This window comes from Acinonyx jubatus, chromosome C2, assembly GCF_027475565.1.
Source record: "Acinonyx jubatus isolate Ajub_Pintada_27869175 chromosome C2, VMU_Ajub_asm_v1.0, whole genome shotgun sequence".
Lineage (NCBI taxonomy): Eukaryota > Metazoa > Chordata > Mammalia > Carnivora > Felidae > Acinonyx > Acinonyx jubatus.
The window spans coordinates 115,947,329-115,966,204 of NC_069384.1; the positions used below are offsets into that span (position 1 = coordinate 115,947,329).

The window sequence follows — 18,876 nt, forward strand, 5'->3', positions numbered from 1 at the left end:
TTACTTTGTATTTAGTACACGTGTCTTGAGTACAAACTATGATCTAGGCATTAAAGTTAACACTGCAAAAAAAAGAGAGAAACACAGATCCCATGCTCAAAGAATTCTCATATTATACTAATTCTGCAAACAAAACTGAACAAATCTAATTTGGAAGAAATAATATGATTTCAGAAAAACTTGCATGTTGACATAATCTTTTTAGAATCATTTACTTTTAGAAAATTGTCAAAGATTATGTTTTATTATATCATTCTGCTAATTGTTTATAAAATTATTTTATATAAGTCATACAAGTCATAAGTATCATTATGTGTATTAATTCTACAGATGACCAGATCCTATCTTATTTTATTCTATGAAATAAATATTTTATACTTTTCATAGCTCATTACATACCCAGTATGTATAAAATGCCTGCATTTTACATTGTCTTTCATAGTTTATTCAGAAGATAGAAAAAAAATTTTCTGAAAGCAAAGCTTTTCAAGTATGATGGCTATAATTTTAACCAACTACGGCAGATTTATTTGATGGACTCCTCCTTCCTGTCAGCGATGACAATTTAATTGTGCAGACACAAAGAACCTAGTTATTAGCAATGGACAACATTTCATTATATTAGTATGAAGGAAAGCCAAAATACATCAGAGTTCTTAGTTTGAGTATTGCTTTTTTCTTTTTTCCTTTTTTGAAGGAAAGATTAAAATCATTAGCTGTCATGTAGATATATTGCACGGTCTTCTGGCTTACCCAGAATAGCCTGAAATATGTTTAGGAATTATGTAGGAAATGAGTGACTTTTGTTTTTTCAGATTGTTCACATGTTCTTGTTAATTTGTACTGAGTATATTAATTGGTGTGTTGGAATGAGGAAGAAATAAATTGTACACAAAAGAAGCATTGGATGTTTGTATATATGTATATATCATCTGTCTCTCGATTGATATGTATAATCTTGTATGCACTAACTTGCCTGACTATATGTGTTTGTATATATAATATATAATATATAATGCATATGTATAATTTTTCCCCTAACCAGATTGCCCGCTCCTTGAAGTTTGTTCTTTTGAGCAAACATGTATCTGTTATGTGCAAAATACAGTGCTGGTCGTGTGGTTGGAACTGGAGTTGGGGGGGGGGTGTGGGCAGCAAGTGCTGAGTGGGACAGAGATCTTGTCCCCTGGATATATTTTTCTATTCATACATAGCTCTGTATATGTTGTATCTGGCATGCTGGAGCTGCATAATAAATGTTGGCGATTTTTAAGTCTTTTTCCCCCTCATTGATTTAGTGAATACTTGCTGTGTACTAAGTATGTGTCAGATTTGAAAGTTCTAACGTTACAGAGATAAACTTAAGCATTATTTAAAAGTAGAAGGAAAATTGTCATTTACTTAATCATCTTTTAACTACTGATTTTAGCAATAAGGAGACTGACCCAGAAAAGCGAGTGACGGTGCCTCGAGCTGTGGCAGCTTGAGCTACTTTGATGTCTTGACACCATTCCTACCTTGGCTGCCTTCTCTGTTAGGTGTTACTCCTAGCCGTTCTCAGGAAACAGTCTGGAGAAAATGACTGTCTAGCTAAGCAGTGTCCTGACTGACTCCTGCCTCTACCCAGCCTCAGTAGGAATACTGTACAGGAAATGAAAGTAGATACCATTTGAAGGAAAATGCTCCCAGAATTATTTGTTTTTTAAAAGAGTACCTGCTTTTTAAGAAGAGCTAATTCCTGCCCTTTCCTTCAAAATTCCTATAGTGAAATGTATTTATCATTTTATACTGTGATTTTATTGTAATTTATTTTGCAAGTTCAACAGGGTTGACATTGTTAAAAACATTCATTCATTCATTCATTCATTCATTCATTCATTCATTCATTCTTTCTAAATAGGCTCCATACCCAATGTGGGATTTGAACTCATGAATGAACCTGAGATCAGGAGTCATAAGCTGTACCAACTAAGCCAGCCAGACATCTCCTGGTTGACATTTTAACTTTTTTTTTGTGAGGGGAGAGAGAGAGAGAAGGAGTGATCTCGTAGCATCAGTTTGCAGTATTATCTATGAAAATACAGATAGGTATTTAAGATGAGGACATGATAAAAGACAGAAGTACCAGGTACGTTGCTCCTTGTGTGCTTTGGTTTCATTAGACTAGCTGGTAAGAGATTGAATGCTTATAACTTTTGGCTTAAGCGTATGTCCATGATGATGAAGAAAGTGTTGTATTCGGGAGGAACAAATAAAATTAGGGAACACTTCTATTGCTTTCTTTTCTGGCTACCCAGTAGCTTTTGCTTCTTACTAAGACTTGGGATGACTCATTCATTCATGTGTTTATTCATTTGTTCAACAAATATTTATTGACTGTCTCCCAGATACAAAGCTAGAGGAATACACAGGTGAATAACAATGTGGATCTGGCATATGAAGAAAGAATAGGCAGTCTAGTATAAGATAGGCAGTCCCAGTGTGAAGGGGAAGAAATACAATGTTTCATGAAATGAGAAGGGAAAAGATCTGTGGGAACTAAAAGGAAGGAAAGGGTCTCTTCTATTTAGGTGAATCAAATAGAAGTTTTTAAAGGAGGTGAGATTTGAAATGGGAATGGTTTGGACCCGATTGGGAGAAGATGTGCCAAGCAGATGGAAACATCTTGAGAAAATACGCGAATGACAGATCAAATGGTTCAGTTTGGTTTCGGAACAGGTTACTTAATGGAAAGTTATTGTGATGCTGATTCTTTTAGACTTTACTCTGTAGGCCAGGTGCTGGTAAGCCAGGGGCCAGACCACTGCTTGTTTTTATAAATAGTTTTATTGGAACACAGCTATGGTCATTGTTTCTGGCTGCTTTTGCACTACAACAGCAGAATCGAGTCCTTGCAACGGAGACCATATTGCCCTCAAAGCCAAAATTATTTTCTGTAAAAGGCTAGATAGTAAATATTTGCAGGGTCCTGCTTTAGACCTAGTTGTGAACTACTGATCCAGCCTGGGGACTAGCACAGAATGATTTTCAGGAGAGTTTGTCCGTGAGTCCTTATCAGAAGTGAGGAGATGGGTAACGCAGAGGCTTGTAGGGTTTTGGAATTAATCTAGTCCAGTGTCTTCTAGAAAGGGTGGAGAAGATTTGAATGCTAAATAGATTAAGTAGATGGAGTCAATGGGATTTGGTGAAATATTTGATTCGAGAGGGCATAGAAAGGAAGGAGGTAAGGCTGGATGAAAGATTTTCAGCTTGGGCGACTGTGTGGTTGATGGTGCCACAGAAACAGGGAACACAGAAGGGCAAACACTTGTAAAAGTTTGAATGACCTGTTAGAGATAGAATGCTGACATGTCTGTTAGAGAACTCAGTATGACCACATAAGGTGGGACCTTATGGTTTTTGCAGGACCCAGGAATATTTACCACAGTTAACTATGGAAAATTTTATTTTATTTTTCGTATTTAAATGGACCAAATTCCTGTGAGAATTATTTTTATGACCGTTGTGCATTTTAAAAAATTTGATTATTTGGGTTGTTGTGGCCAACGTAATTTTAAGTAGAAAAACTTTCTTGCCGTTTGAAAGTTTTAAATCAATTCAGAGAACTGTTCTAAAATCCTTAAACATGGAAATAACAATGCCACTAAAATAAAATGGGGAAGTTTTAGCTACCTTAAATTTTTATTCAGAGTTAAATTCTCACTTGGATTGTGTGAACATAATCTTTGCCTTTACATTTTGCTTTAAAATAATTATTTTTGGGGGGTACCCGGGTGGCTCAGTCAGTTGTGTACAACTCTTTTTGGTTTCAGCTCAGGTCATCATCTCATGGTTCGTGAGTTTGAGCCTTGCATCGGTCTCTGTGCTGCCATTGTGGAACTTGCTTGGGATTCTCTCTCCCTCTCTCTGCCCCTCCCCGACTCAGGCTGTGTCTGTCTCTCTCAAAATAAATAAATAAGTTGAAAATAATTATTTTGTGTTATAAAGGTAATGCTTGCTTATCAACTACTAAATCATAAAAGTAGAAGTTGCTACAACTCCCTTTCAAGCTACTGGATTCTGCTAATAGTTTCAGATAGATGGTGTAGATACTATAGTCTTCACCAGGTTTATAAAGACAGAAAATATTCACTTTCCAAATGTGCATTTCTACCTCTGAAGATGTGATGCTACCTACAAAATTTCTGAATCCGTTGGCCCAAGTCTCCCAATCATGTGATTCTCTGACATAATAATCCCTTTTTTCCATCTCTAGGCAATATGTTGGGAGTCTTCTGCAACTTGAAGGGCAGTCTGTGTCTCAGAAGGTTTGATTTATTTGTCTTGCCTCTCGTGGCTGAATTACCCATGACACTGGTCTTCTTTCCTACTTCAGGAAAGTAAGATAGGATTCGTGGTCAAATCTAAAGTGGTCATGCTGAGGAACTAAGTTGTACTTATTTATAAGAAAAAGAGGAAATAGATATATTTTTATAAATATTATTTTGTACAGTTAGATTAATTCAGCTTTTTCAATCAACAGGCAGGGAGAAGATAGTTTGAGGTTTTAGTCAGAACACATGTATTCTGATTTAAAATTTATTTATCTTAACATATGTGTATATAAAAATAAAATTATTATAAACTCCAGATTGGTATGAACTTAAAAGTGAGTTTTCCTCCTGCCTCTCCCGTTATTACAGTCCCTTTCATCTAGTAACAATAATGTTAATTTTTAACTTTATTGAGTGCTTATAACATGCCATGAGTTGTTCTTAATTTTTTATTCAGTAACTTGATGAGATAGGTACTGCCCTCCTCCCCCATTTTATACATAAAGAAATTAAAGCGTTAAGAATTTAAGTAGCTTGTCTAAGGTTACTCAGCACATGGCAGAGCTGAAATTAGACACACAGCTGGAAGACTTCAAACTGTATGCTCTGAGTCCCTTCATGATTATGTTATTAATAGTATTAGCAGAAGCTTGCCTATTGATTCTGGAAGAAAGAAGAAGCCATGTATGGAAAGGAATATATATAGATAAGTTTTAATTTTGAGATGATATTTTCTGTAACAAATCATAAAATTTAAATTTTCTAGAACAATATAAAAATGAAAAGAAGTAGTCTACGTCTCTGATCCCAAACTTATTTTCTCTTTCTAAAAAACTTGGCTAAAAAACTTCACTGAAAAACTTACTAAGTGTAGTTGCCTATTAGTAACATTTTACTCTTGTGTGTTTTGTTTAGTTTTGTTTAAGACTCAGAAGTGTACTATCTGGTGAGGGTTTGTGTATGTCGAGTACTTTTTACTTGTAAAGTGTAGTTCACCGTGAAGGGTAAAGAGAGGAAAGGAACAGAGGGAAGGCAACTTCCTTTTTAAAGTACAGGTTCTGGAGATTACAGAAGCACACCAGTTCCACTCAAATTCCGCTGGACAGACTTAGACATGTGCCCACATCTAGCTTCAGAGTAGTCTTTAATAAGGTGACCATGTGCCCAGTTAACACAGGGGGATTCCTTTATTGAAATAAAGGCTGGGGAATGTATATGAGGGTCAGTTAGCACCTCTGCCACAAGTATAAACTTACACTATTCTTGCTAAAGTAAATTTTTGTAAAGTTTATTTATTTATTTTGAGAGAGACAGAGCACAAGCGGGGGAGGGGCAGAGAGAGAGGGAGAGACAGAAAATCCCAAGCAGGCTCTGCAGTGTCAGCTCAGAGCTCAGCCCGGAGCTCAAACCCACAAACTTTGAGATCATGACCTGAGCCAAAACCAAGAGTCCGCCGCTTAACCGAGCCACCCAGGTGCCACCCTAAAATAATTTTTAAAACTTCATGGGGTTTTTATTTTTATAGAGATGAGGAATCGTGTGGCTTATTTTACAAAATAACTCATATATAAAAAGTTATTGAATGTTGTCTGATGCGTTACTACAGCCTTGGCATATTACCAGGCTTTTTGAGAGCAAGTCTGGCTGGGAAAAGCATGTGGAATAGTCTCCTTACTCCTCCATTCAGGTATCACAGCAGTGTACCTGCACTATTGGCTGTTGGGAACACTTGGTGCTGAATTCAGGAGCATTAGTTTGTTCTTACTGTTTACTACCTGGGATATTAGGTCATTAAATTATCATCTTTGGAAGCTTTTGGTCTTGAAGTACTCTGATGTGAAAAAAAACGATGCAAAAGAATTTATGGTTGTAACAAGGATAAAGAATTTATTTCAGAGTGGAAGCATATCTGGTTGTCGCTTTTACACTTCATGTTTTGTTAAGTCATTGTTACTCTGTGAATGAACAATGAGCAATAATGTCCTCAGAAAACTCAATGAAACCATTGACATTATAATGTCAATTAAAAAAAACTTTTTAAATGTTTATTTATTTTGAGGGAGAGCGAGAGCGAGAGCAAGCACGTGAGTGGGGGAGGGGCAGAGAGAGACAGGAGACACAGAATCTTAAGCAGGCTCCAGGCTCCGAACTGTCAGCACAGAGCCCGATGCGGGGCTTGAACCCGTGAACCGTGAGATCATGAACTGAGCCAAAGTCAGATGCCTAACCAACTGAGCCACCCAGGTGCCCTATAGTGTCAATTTTTAGATAATTTTTTTCAATTTTATTGAGCTTTAAAAGATGCACAGACAAGTGCATCTTTTTAGAGCTATGCAGAGGCAGACACTGTCTCTCTCAAAAATAAATAAACATTAAAAAAACTTAAAAAAAGATGCACTTGTCTAACTTTTATGTTAGGATTTTAGGCTAGTGATTTAAATATAAATTTATAATGGTGATTTTTAGTAGTTGAACATATTTTATCAAAGATAATGAAATCTTCAGAAATGATAATGGTTGGATACAAATTAAATTGAAACATTAGGCAGTTATAATGGCAGCTTCTGTCAATGACTATGTCTGTATTATTGTTATATATAGTTATTGACTTTTTAGAAAATGTTTATTTTTTTATTTTGAGAGAGAGATCAAGCAGGGAAGGGGCAGAGAGAGAGGGAGACATAGAATCCCAAGCAGGCTCTGTGCTGACTCACAGAGCCTGACCCAGGGCTTGAATTCATGAACCATGATGAGATCATGACCTGAGCCGAAATCAAGAGTTGGATGCTTAACCAAATGAGCCATCCAGGCACCCCAAGTTATTGATTTTTTTAACCTTTCAATACTGATTGAGCATTTTGATTTTGGGAATACGTGATTATTGAAAAAATGTATCAAGACTGGTGCTAAAAAACATTGTCTTTATTTGGACTTATCTGCCGATGTGATGTAAACATTAATAATTTAGTATAACCCATATAATTTAAATTGAAGGAAAATTGGAATATTCTGTAAATAGTTGGTATTAATCTTATGTTGGATTCTAAATTCTGATTTTTATTAGTGACTATTTCTTGGTTTACATGCCTAAATTCTGACAAGTGTATTTTAAAACTTCCTCCCCCCCCCCCCCCATTAAACAGCTTTGATGTCATATTTGCTGGTGGTCCAGAAGAAGTTCTAAAAAAGTTCCAAAAGTCAAACCATAAAGTGGTCTTTGCAGCCGATGGAATTCTGTGGCCAGACAAAAGACTAGCAGACAAGTATCCCATTGTGCACTTTGGGAAACGCTACCTGAATTCGGGAGGTAGGTAAGATACTGGCAGAGAAGTTAACTGCTAGTCATAGAAAATTATAAATATTGATGAAACAACCTTTTTTTGTATAGGTAACTATAGACATGAACCATTATCTTCTTATTACTATGAAAAATTTTATCAGCTTAGAATCCATGGTGTGCTTTAGTTAACAAAATATTTTCCATGTATTATATCATATGATGCTCCTAACAGAACTAAGCCGTGTAAATGTTATTATTTCCAGAATATAAGTGGGAAAACCTATGTTCCCCAAATTTAAGTGACTTCTAGAGACATTCAGTTGTTCAAGGAAAAACAGCATGGATTCTGGTCTGATTATAGTTTCATTGACAATTTTCTGGCTATTAGATAATGGGTTTATCTAATAAGTTCTAAGTAAGTTCCCTTACTTAGGAAAAAGTGTAAGCTATAATCATGTAGCTATAAAATATAGGCATTACTTAAATCTATCTATGTTTTAAATATATCAGAGTAAATGAATGATTTTGTCTTGAAATCACTAGTCAAAAAGGTTCAACACTGAGTGGGTGTAAAGTGCTGCATTAGCTACTCCACCATGGATTAAAGGAACAAATTATCACATTTCCCCTTTCCTTTCAAAAAAAAATTAATAAACTTGACTTTGGACATTATAATGACTCCAAAATGTTTTCCTTAGACTGAGATTAATATAAACATATGACCGGAAGACGTAACCAAATAGGATGGGAGACATGTTAGAGAAATAAGTTCGGTGAAAGTTCCAAGCCACATTGGGAAAACAAATTTTTTTTTGGATGATTCACATGTACATAACTGATACTATTTAGTGTAGTTCAGGTTAAGTCCTACTTGATGTAGCAGCAGCAGCATTTTTGGATTCTAGGCTCTGATCAAGGCATTTATGGCAATGAAACCTTTAGCAAGTAATTTACTTTCTCTGGGATGCCTCAATTCCAGCTCTATTTACCTGCAATGTATTTTATGCAATATATTCCCATAGTTATGCCTTGGAATTTTGTCAGCCCATATAAATATTGCACTTCTGACACCTTAAATTCCAGTTTGCACTGCCTAGTTTCAGCTCACTTTTTCTCTCCATCTCAGTCCAACTGCAGTTCATAGTTACGGGGATTTCTTGACCATTTTATTTTTCTCCTAATCTATCTACCACCTTTGGATTTTACTTCCATAATCAAGTTACAACCTAGGTTTTCTCATGTTAGTCACTTGACCTCATTACCTTAGTAGTCTTTCCTTCTTAGATTTATAGTTTATGCACTGACAAAGCCTCTCCCTAAGATTGTTTCCCAATTTTTACTTCTTTGTCTTAACCCTCAATTATGGATTGGTGCCACTTGCACCCCCAAACTGTCAGCCTGTCAGTTGCACATGGCTGGCTTTTAACTTATCTGAAGTCCTATATAGTCTAAAAACCACTTAGCTGAGGGACTCTCGGAGAAGTTTTATTTTATATTTATTAATTTTTCTAAACATATATATAGTCAAACATCTAGATGTAATTTATATACAAATTATGTAATGATCCACTGAGATGGCGAAATTCATCTAGATGGAGTATATGTGTTTAAGAATCTAAATTTCAGACAGATGCACAGTGCTGTGGAAACAGCAAAAACCCAGCAAGTGAGTGCCTTTGTGAGAAAGTTTAATTAAGGAAAAGGTGTTTTTAAGTGGGAAAGAGATCAAAACATGATTCCTATGCTTTCTGTAGTCATAATTATTAAAGAGATGCTAGAAAATCTAAATATATTCAATAAAAGATTATATAATTTCATGAATGGACTATTGAGAGTTATTTAAGGGACATGAGTTTCGTTTATGATTATATCATTTAGTTTTAAAAAATTATGGAAAGAAACCATGTTTCCTTATCAGGAAGATTTCAGAATATTATAAACTTTATTGGTTTGAAATAATATGGAAATTTAATAGGAAAATATAAATCATATAAAATATATATGACATACTATGAAAATAGATGAAATTTCTCATCATTTTTGAATGGGATTTATAAAAAGGATAAGGAAACATAAATTTTGAAAAAGAGTAATATAAACTATTGGAAAATGTCATATGCCATTACTTGGACATATTTTTCATTATAGTATATTGGTAATAGGAATTAAAAAATTGACTATATTTCAGTGTTTTAAGATTTTTTTAATTTGATAAAAATAACAAATGAGGAGCAACCAGTGATTGGTTTAAGCATGTTTTCATTTTCTCTTGATTTCTCTAGATAACAGTAATTTTTCTGGACCTATTTCTTTTCATTCTTTTATTCCTATGAGGAAATTTTAATTTTGAGGGTAAAAAATTAGGTTTTCTTTCAATTCATAAGAGTAACTTTGGTCCCTTTTTAAAAGTATTGCAGGTCAATGAAACATAACAGCTTGGCTACGTTTCTGAAATTCAGAGGAAGATTCAAACAGGGGAAAAATGATACTGTTGCCTGTGTCTTTTATAGACAACTGTTATTGGCAAATTTAATGCTTATGCTCGAAGGCCAAGGGGAACAATCCAATTTTAGACTTCCTTTCTCCAGACTGTGGCATAAAAAATCTAGCCAGAAAATGGTTTAGCAGGTACAATTATGACCAGTTCAAGTAAAGGAAAAATTCCCAAAATGTCCTAGATATAAAATTTCTTTGACATGTTTGCAGTCAGTGACATTTCCAACATTCCTTTGATTTTGTTAGCATCCTGCACTGACATTAAATCACCATAGTAGAGATTTTTTTTTTCCAGAAACAGTGAATCCTCTCCAAAGGATCCAAGAAAGATCATTTTAGAAGGTCAGGAAGAAAATTCTGTCTTCTTCTGTTCTTTTCCTAGTAACTTTTTCCCTTAGGAGCCTTGGAAAACATTATTCCCTCTCTTGTGTCGATTAATTTTGGGAATGTGTTTATTCAAAAAAAGTCTTTGATTTGCAGTTGGTAAAAACTCACTCTCGCAGTTTATATATAAAACAAAGGATGCTCAATAACTCATTTCTTCCATGGTAATCTGTAAAATTCTATCCTAAGTATTAGGCCTGATGGATTTACACCTCTGTGCAACTGATGAATGGAATTAATAGAAACCAGTTTTGGTCTTTGATTACTAAATTCTCTAATCTCTCTCTGTTATATTGCAGGATTTATTGGCTATGCTCCGTATATCAACCGTATAGTCCAGCAGTGGAATCTCCAGGATAATGATGATGATCAGCTCTTTTACACTAAAATTTACATTGATCCACTGAAGAGGGTATGTAATAGCTTGCGTTTTTAATATAACCTCCTTATTTAAGATGTCTACTGGAGCTCTAGCCATTGTATCCATGTTCTAGGCAGTTAACAGATAGAATGGTAAATAAGGGGCCATCTGAGTTACATTACCTCTTTTTAAATAATCTTTCTAGAAAAAACTTTCTGTTACTTTTCTTTGACCAGAACATATTTATGTGGCTACGCATAATACGCAAAGAAAATGTTGTCCTTTGTTTCAAGTGTAAGTGTCCTATTAAAAAATCGGATTTCTATTATTAAGGAGGAGGAATGCAGGGAACAATAGCTGTCTGGTATGGACCCTAAAGAGAATATTCCTGAGATTGATTTAAATGAAACTTTGGAGAAAAGTAAAACCAAAGTTCTCTAATTTTAGAAAATTGTTAGTATATTTACATAATGTAAGTTAATGTTTCATAAATTCACCGTAGGTAACATAATCGTTATAAAATGTACTGAGTTTATATAATTTGTGGGTGCTGTTACTGGAAACAAGTTTTTTTTAAAATTTTTAAATGTTTGTTTTTGAGAGAGAGAGACAGAGCACGAGCAGAGGAGGGGCAGACAGGGAGACACAGAATCCGAAGCAGGCTTCAGGTCCTGAGCTGTCAGCATGGAGCCCAATGTGGGGCTTGAACTCACAGACTGTGAGATCATGACCTGAGCTGAAGTTGGACGCCTAGCCGACTGAGCCACCCAGGCACCCCAGAAACAAGTTTTTTTAAAGTATATTTTACAGCAAGTTTGCAACTGTAGCTGTTTCTGTTTCTTAGATAAACATTTCAGTTATCTAAATGTTTTCATTAGACACTTAATACTTAGGAAACTTTATGCTTAAAATGTTTATTTTTATTCGTCTCCCTTTTTTGCTTTCCCTCTTATGTGTCTGACATAGCAAGCCTGAGGACTTCTTCTTTCATCCGGGAGGAGAAGCCTGCTCTTGGCATGAGTGCTAGCCTGTGCAGCATGATGTCTGTCTGCCTTTGTGTAATTCAACTGTGAAAGTACTTTGAGTCTTAGCTGTCTGTGCTTCAGGATGCTTTCCCTGAAATCTCACTACTGAGTCTGTAATGTTTTTAGTTGTGTAAATCCTGTTTAAGTTTCTCTCTTAGCGTAAGATTTTATCTGGTTAGCACATGTCCTTGTTTGCTTGGTTTGTCATAACAAAATACTCTAGACTGGGTGGCTTAAACAACAGAAATGTATTTTCTCAGAGTTCTGGAGGAACTCAGAATTAGTCATATGGTGGGGAAGTGGAAATATTAGGAGAAAAGCATGAATGCTTTGACATACCCTGTACCCTAGATCAGGGCAACAGCATGGTCGGTTTCTAGCAAAGCCTCTCTTTCCGGGTTGTAGACAGCAGCCACCTCCTGGTGTGTCCTCACGTAGCAAAGAGAGAGAGACACAGAGGAACACACACATACACAGAGAGCATGCACAAACACGCTGGTGTCTCTTCTTACATGGGCACTAATTCTATTGTGAGGTCCCTGCTCTCATGACCTCAGTTTAACCCTAATTATTTACCAAAGGCCCTGTCTCCAAATACCATCACATTGTGGGTTAGGGCTTCATATGAATTTTGATGAGACACAAACATTCAATCTATAGGAATACACAAAGATAATTTTAGGAATATTATTATGACAGAGAAATGTAGCTGAAAAACTGGTACATTGAGAATCATAAAGTTGGTAAAGGGGATTAATCTTTGTAATCATGTTGATTGATTACGTGCCTATTGTAGCTGACAGGTAGGGGAGTATGCCACAATAATTACCCAACCTCAAGAGCTTAACCCAACAGAGGTCTATGTCTCCTGCTACATGTCAGTGATAGGTCAGCAGAGGGTTTCTGCTTATTGCAGTCGCTTGGGGACCCCGGCTGATGGAACAGCCATCATAGATCTTACTAGTTTGTGTGCCACTTGGGGTCTCAAACTGGAAGTTCCGTGCTCCAGGTTAGAAGTGATTCATTTTACTTCTGCTAAAAATCCACTTGTCAGAATTAGTCATAATGCAGTGAAGTGGAAATACTAGGAGAATAGCATGAATGCTTTAACATACCCTTTATCCTTTAATTCAGTCAACTCTCTATAGTCTTTCTGTCTTTCTGAAGAATATTGCTGGAATAATTTACAAATAGGATCTTAAATTCCCCCAAAGAATAAACTATATTGCCACGATAGTGTTGTTTGCTATTTTTGTTCTCATTTTCAATAGTATCTTTATTCTCATTTTTAGGAGGCTATTAACATCACATTGGATCACAAATGCAAAATTTTCCAGACTTTAAATGGAGCTGTAGGTATGCTTCCTAAATACAGAATTGTTCATGAATACAAACGAACACCTGTGTTTTCAACTGTCTGTCCTGTATTATATCCATTTTGGGGCTGCGGTTAAGGTTTACTGTGTAGATATTACACCTTTTAAAAACCAATGGACTTGAGCTTAGTTTGACATCGTGAAATACATTTACTGAAAATCATTTCTTAAGACTAGTGTAACAAAGATAAGCTTCTAGCTTTAGGTAGTTTAGAATTTAGTGTCTCACCATCTGGAGATATATTTTTAATTTAATGATACCTTATTATTACACAGTTTTCCGTGTAAGTTCTCTGTGTTGTGAATTAAGGAGGAATATTAAAGTATTGGAGTACTTTACCTAGCTTAAATGGTAATTGGTAACCAGGCACACATACTGTGGTGTGTGTGTGTGTGGGTATGCCTGTGTGTGTTTGCCTAGATAGACATATTTCTTGGAAAAAATACATTAATCCATTAAATTAACCAATATACTGAAAATAAAAATACACTAATTCACTAATGCATTAATACTTTAAAGATTAAAAATACATTGTAATTCAGTACAACTCTTCAAGGCAGGTCATGCACTAAAAAGTTTCTCAGAATGGAAAGCATTTAGTTTGAAGTGCTTAGGAAATGTGAGGAAAGGAACTGGAAACAGCAACAAAAAACAGCTGTTCCTGCTCCCATCTGACTTGTGTATTCCTGGTATTTGCATTAGGCCTGATTTTCAAGAACTGGAAATACTATCAATGATGGCCAACTGCAGAAACCTTGCTTATGTCTGGCAGTGTTCTATTTGCCATATTTGTATTGTTATCATCTTCATAATAACTTTGAAAGGCAGGCAAATATCCCATTTTTACAGTTGAATAAATTGAGATAATAATTTAGCTCATCTGGGATCACATTACTATCAAGAGCCCTTGGAGGCAGGATGGCAAAGATGCTTTTCTCCGGCCAGACACCCCGGTCAGTGTCTTAGCGCCTCAGTTTGCGGGTGCCGGGTTGGAATGATTGAGGTGCTCTGCGGACCTAAAGTAGGCAAAATTTCTAAAAGTGTTGTAGCACATGGAATAGCATTCGTGAGAAATTTTATAACAAGAAGGTGTAGATAGATGTAGACATGTATATGTGCATATGAATACACACACATTTTAAATGACTAAAATCTGGTTTTTTTTTCCTTTTTAACCCAGATGAAGTTGTTTTAAAATTTGAAAATGGCAAAGCCAGAGCTAAGAATGTATTTTATGAAACATTACCAGTGGCACTTAATGGAAATGGACCCACCAAGGTGAGTCACAGTGACTTTTCCCTGTTTCCTTACTACAGAGCAGTATGTAGGGTGTCATCTTCTTCTCCCCCCTCCTTTACCTTCTCCTCCTTCTACTTCTCTTTTTTAGTATCTTTAAGAGTCTCTATTTTTAGTGCTAGCAATCTACTGGCTCCATCTTTACACTGTGTATTATGTGGTTTCCTTCAGATTAATCAAATGATGATTTTTCTTGAGCAAAGTGACACATTACTGTTTAAGAATAACAGCGAACTTGAGAATGAGCCATATTTTCCTCATACAGGATATCCTATCTGAATAGGAGATGCTGAGGTCCTTAACGCACCATTTTCTGAGTTAACAACTCTGTTAAAGATTGAGGTGTCACTGTGTGGCTGGAAGCTTCTTCTTGCACTTATTTTAATACCGAGGTTGATGGGTTATAGTTGAGAAAGACATATTGCGACTAATGAAATTTTAGATGCTTTTCAGATAGACATCATTGAGCTTGCTGAGAAGGTTATTGACTGCAAAATGTTTAGATAAGTTTGAGATACAGATGTGTGCTTGAAACAGTGTTCCGAGAAACCGAGATGCCTAGTTTGTAAGTACCTAGAAAAGAGATGAACAGATGTGCACTGTGGGAAGAGGGGATGGGGAGATGTCCTCTGCTGTTTCAGAGGATTGAGTAGTGTGAATTCCAGTAAAAGCTATATGCATGGGAAGCAGGGCAAGGGAAAGCTTACACTGGCAGCTTGTTCACCCTCAAAATGGAAGAAGAAGATTCCTCTTCCCCTCTAGTTAATCTTTACAACTTGCATATTGTCCCATTCCAGCCCTCCTGCAGTCTGGCTGGGGGCACTCCTTTCTCTGTCTTGTATCACTTTCCCAGATCTATCCTCTCCTACTAGTTAGCAATGTAAAGACCCTCAAGTCTTTCCCATCTTAAAACAAAGCCAAGGCAGCACAAACTAAACCATCCTCCTCAATCCTTTTGCCTTCGAGCCTGCCTGCCTTTTTCCTCCCCTTCACAGCCACACACTTTAAAGTAGAGACAACTTACTGCCACCTCTGTTCCTCTTCCCACCACACCAAGAAATGCTCCTGCCAAGGTCTGTTGTGACATCCTCTTTAGCCCTCATTTTACTTGACTCAGAGATAACATTTGACCATGTTGATCCCGTTTGGTCCTACTTGAAATAAACACTCTTTCCCTTTGCACCATTCTCTGCTGGTTTGTCTACTGATTTTCTGGCCTCTTGAATCTCTCTCTTTTTCTTTTTTTTAAATACACATTAAAAAAAAAAACAAACTAAGACATCGTATGGGTGGGGTAGCTCAAGGGTGGTGGGAGCCATCTTTTTCCTTTCTTGTTTTAATTAAGTGTTCCATAGGTATCTCTCAGAGACACCTTTCTTTTCTACACAAATTCTTGGTTAATTTGCTTCCTTCCTATGTCAGCCAATCCTCTTGTGATGCTGATGATTTTCAAATCCTTGCTCTAGCTCCTGTATCTTTCTCAAGCTCCAGGTCTGAATACCCAGTTGGTAGCTTTGTGTATCATATGAAGACCTGAACTCAAGACCTTCAGCTCTGCCTCCTCTTTTGTCCAGCTGGTTCATGGGAACGTGGGTCTTGTTTTGGCTCTAGGTGCTTCCCACTCCCAACCCAAGAGCTGTTTTTTTCTGATTCCTGTACGTGGTGGTTTGTCTAATTTTCTCAGTGCCAATGACAGCTTCCTTAGTTCAGGCCACCTGCACCCTGCCACCCCTAGCCAACCACCCACCAGAAGCCTGGAACCTAGGGCATTGTGCTGAAGCAGAAAGTCAGTCACATCAGTCACCTGTATAATGCCCTCTGTAGACTTAGGTGTAAAGAGCCAAATTCTCACCTTGCCTTGTAAAACTCCTTTTAAAATTTCACTCCTGGTTTAGTGATCACCAGTCCATTCTTCCATCTACTTCCCCGCTCCTGACACTACAGAGATCTACACGAACATTCCTCATACTCATTCTCTCCCTCTTTCTCTCCCCCCACTCCTACGTACTGAATTCCTTTGAACTTTGAACCCTGGAATCCTTTGCCCCTAATCCCGCTTGCTCTACCCACCTACTAAATCCTCTTCATCTTGTAGACATCAGCTTAGTCTTTACTTCTCAGATCTCCTGCGTGCTTTCTATAGTATTTGGAACTTTGTCCATCACAATACCTAATACCACACACTAGACAGGTATGGATTTACTTTTTTTTTTTTTTTTTTTGTCTCTCTTACTTACTGGGCCTTTAGCCTAGGAATTATAGAAACCATACCTATCCTGTTTACTTTTTGTTTCCGCAGGCTCCAGCACGTATCTAGCATATATTAACCTTTCAGTAAATGTCGGAATTTATAAACAATCTAATGACCTAGCATTATTCTTGGGAGTGGTAAGGCAGATTATTTTTTGGCAGGGCAAAAAAAGTCATAAAACTGACGTGGATCCCTGTAACTTTTTCTTAAGCAGATAAATGGACATCTTTTGTCTATGAAGCGTCCTTTGCAATACATGTGTGTGTGCGTACGTGTTTGTACGTGTGCATGCACACAGTGTCTATTTTAGCCCTCTGTCTGATATCCTTGGTGCCATTTAGACAAGGGCTTGTTCAACCAGACATCTCCTATAACCTCCTATAACCAGGGTGCTGTTTCTTCTTGGTAATTTTCTAAATCAAATGTAAATGTCTTCAAAGAGGGGACATGGCCCTGAGCCTTAAGCTTTTGTGGGCAAGCCCTGATGTTCAGTGGTTGTGACATCATCACCAGTTTCTCCTGAATTCTCGGGATGATACTGCCTAAAGTTTTACAGAGTGACTAATTTAGGACCTCTCATGAGAAAAGGAGCCCTAATCCTTAGTCCGTTTAGAAAGACCTGTTTTAGGTCTTCTAAGAAACATTCTCAGTTTGGGCTGTCACAGTTTCTGGAATTTCAAGCATTGTGATGATCCTATTATATTTTCTCTGACATGATCCTATCTGGTCTACCTTCCTGTGATTCTATTTGACAACAAAGAATGAAGCAAGTTTTTTATTATAAAAATTAAACTTGTAATAACATAAACATTTGAGGAAAGATTATGTAAATAAGCATTTACTTAGCGCTAATATCTAATTTAATAATATTATGTTAAAGTTAAAGGCACATGAATGTATTACATTTTCCCCTGTGTCCAGGCTAATGGGAAAGAAAGCAGATTATTCTCTAGATAGAAACTTTTTTTTTAAACCATCATTAAAGGCAAAAGGATATTTTCTATGAATTTTTTGAGTTTATTTTACTTACTATTTTATTTAGTTAAGGGGTGATTATAATGCCAGTGGCTTTGAACCATAACAATGACCTAGCTGATAATATTTAAGCCATTTTTTTCATTTAAAAATATATGCATAATCTGGAAATGATAAATTATTTTTAATGTGTTTACAGACCAAAGTTATTAAAGTTAATTTCTCTAAACCTCATGCTGTTAGTAAGAGTAATTTTTAAATTATAAGTAGTTTAGGGGCGCCTGGGTGGCTCAGTCGGTTAAGCATCTGACTTCAGCTCAGGTCGTGATCTCATGGTTCGTGAGTTCGAGCCCCATGTTGAGCTCTGTGCTGACAGCTCAGAGCCTGGAGCCTGCTTCAGATTCTGTGTCTCCCTCTCTCTTTGCCCCTCCCCAGCTTGGACTCTTCTCTCTCTCTCTCTCAAAAATAAATAAACACTAAAAAAAAATTATAAGTGGCTTAAAAAATCAATTATAATCTCACTAGCCCTCGATACTGTTTTATTCATGATTGCTTTCAGGTTTTTTTGTCTTTTTAGTCTATATCTGTGAGCATTTATACTTTTCATTTATTTTCATAATGATATGTAAATAATTTTGTGTTTCTTAAGTAACATTTTATTTATAATATATTTCTGTATTCTACATACTTATTTTCTCACTTGGCTAGATACACACAATCTAATATTAATAAATTTTTAGACAGAAACTATGATTTCTGGCTTGAAGCTTTACTTTTTATTCTAGAAGCTCATTTATTGTTCGTAACACATTAAAAGATGCTTACTTTAACACCTAACCTTTTCTTTTACATATCAGATAATATACCTGTTAAGGTAATCATGACATTGGTGGTAGTTTTATACAAGCTAAAATTGAACAGAAGATCAGATCACCTAATTTGCACGTGAAAACAAACATTTCTGAAACTAATTTGATTTACAATAAAAATAGGGATGTTAATTCTGTACATAAAAACACCAATTAAATGCTTGGGTCACTATGACCTTGAATAATTGGATGATTTGGGAAAATGAAAGAAAGAAAGAAAAGATTTGGTTGGAAAAGTTTCTCTGCCAA

At 36.2% G+C, this 18,876-nt stretch overlaps 1 protein-coding gene across 2 annotated transcripts in view; it reads left to right on the forward strand.

Moving 5' to 3' along the window:
• PLOD2 (procollagen-lysine,2-oxoglutarate 5-dioxygenase 2) overlaps positions 1-18,876 on the forward strand; it is a 99,105-nt gene that overhangs the window by 49,995 nt on the left and 30,234 nt on the right. For both annotated transcript variants that reach the window (XM_027061661.2, XM_027061660.2), the window contains exons 4-7: positions 7,457-7,620; positions 10,773-10,885; positions 13,152-13,215; positions 14,417-14,514. In XM_027061661.2, coding sequence (XP_026917462.1) covers positions 7,457-7,620; positions 10,773-10,885; positions 13,152-13,215; positions 14,417-14,514 — 439 coding nt within the window. The remainder of the gene's footprint in view (positions 1-7,456; positions 7,621-10,772; positions 10,886-13,151; positions 13,216-14,416; positions 14,515-18,876) is intronic.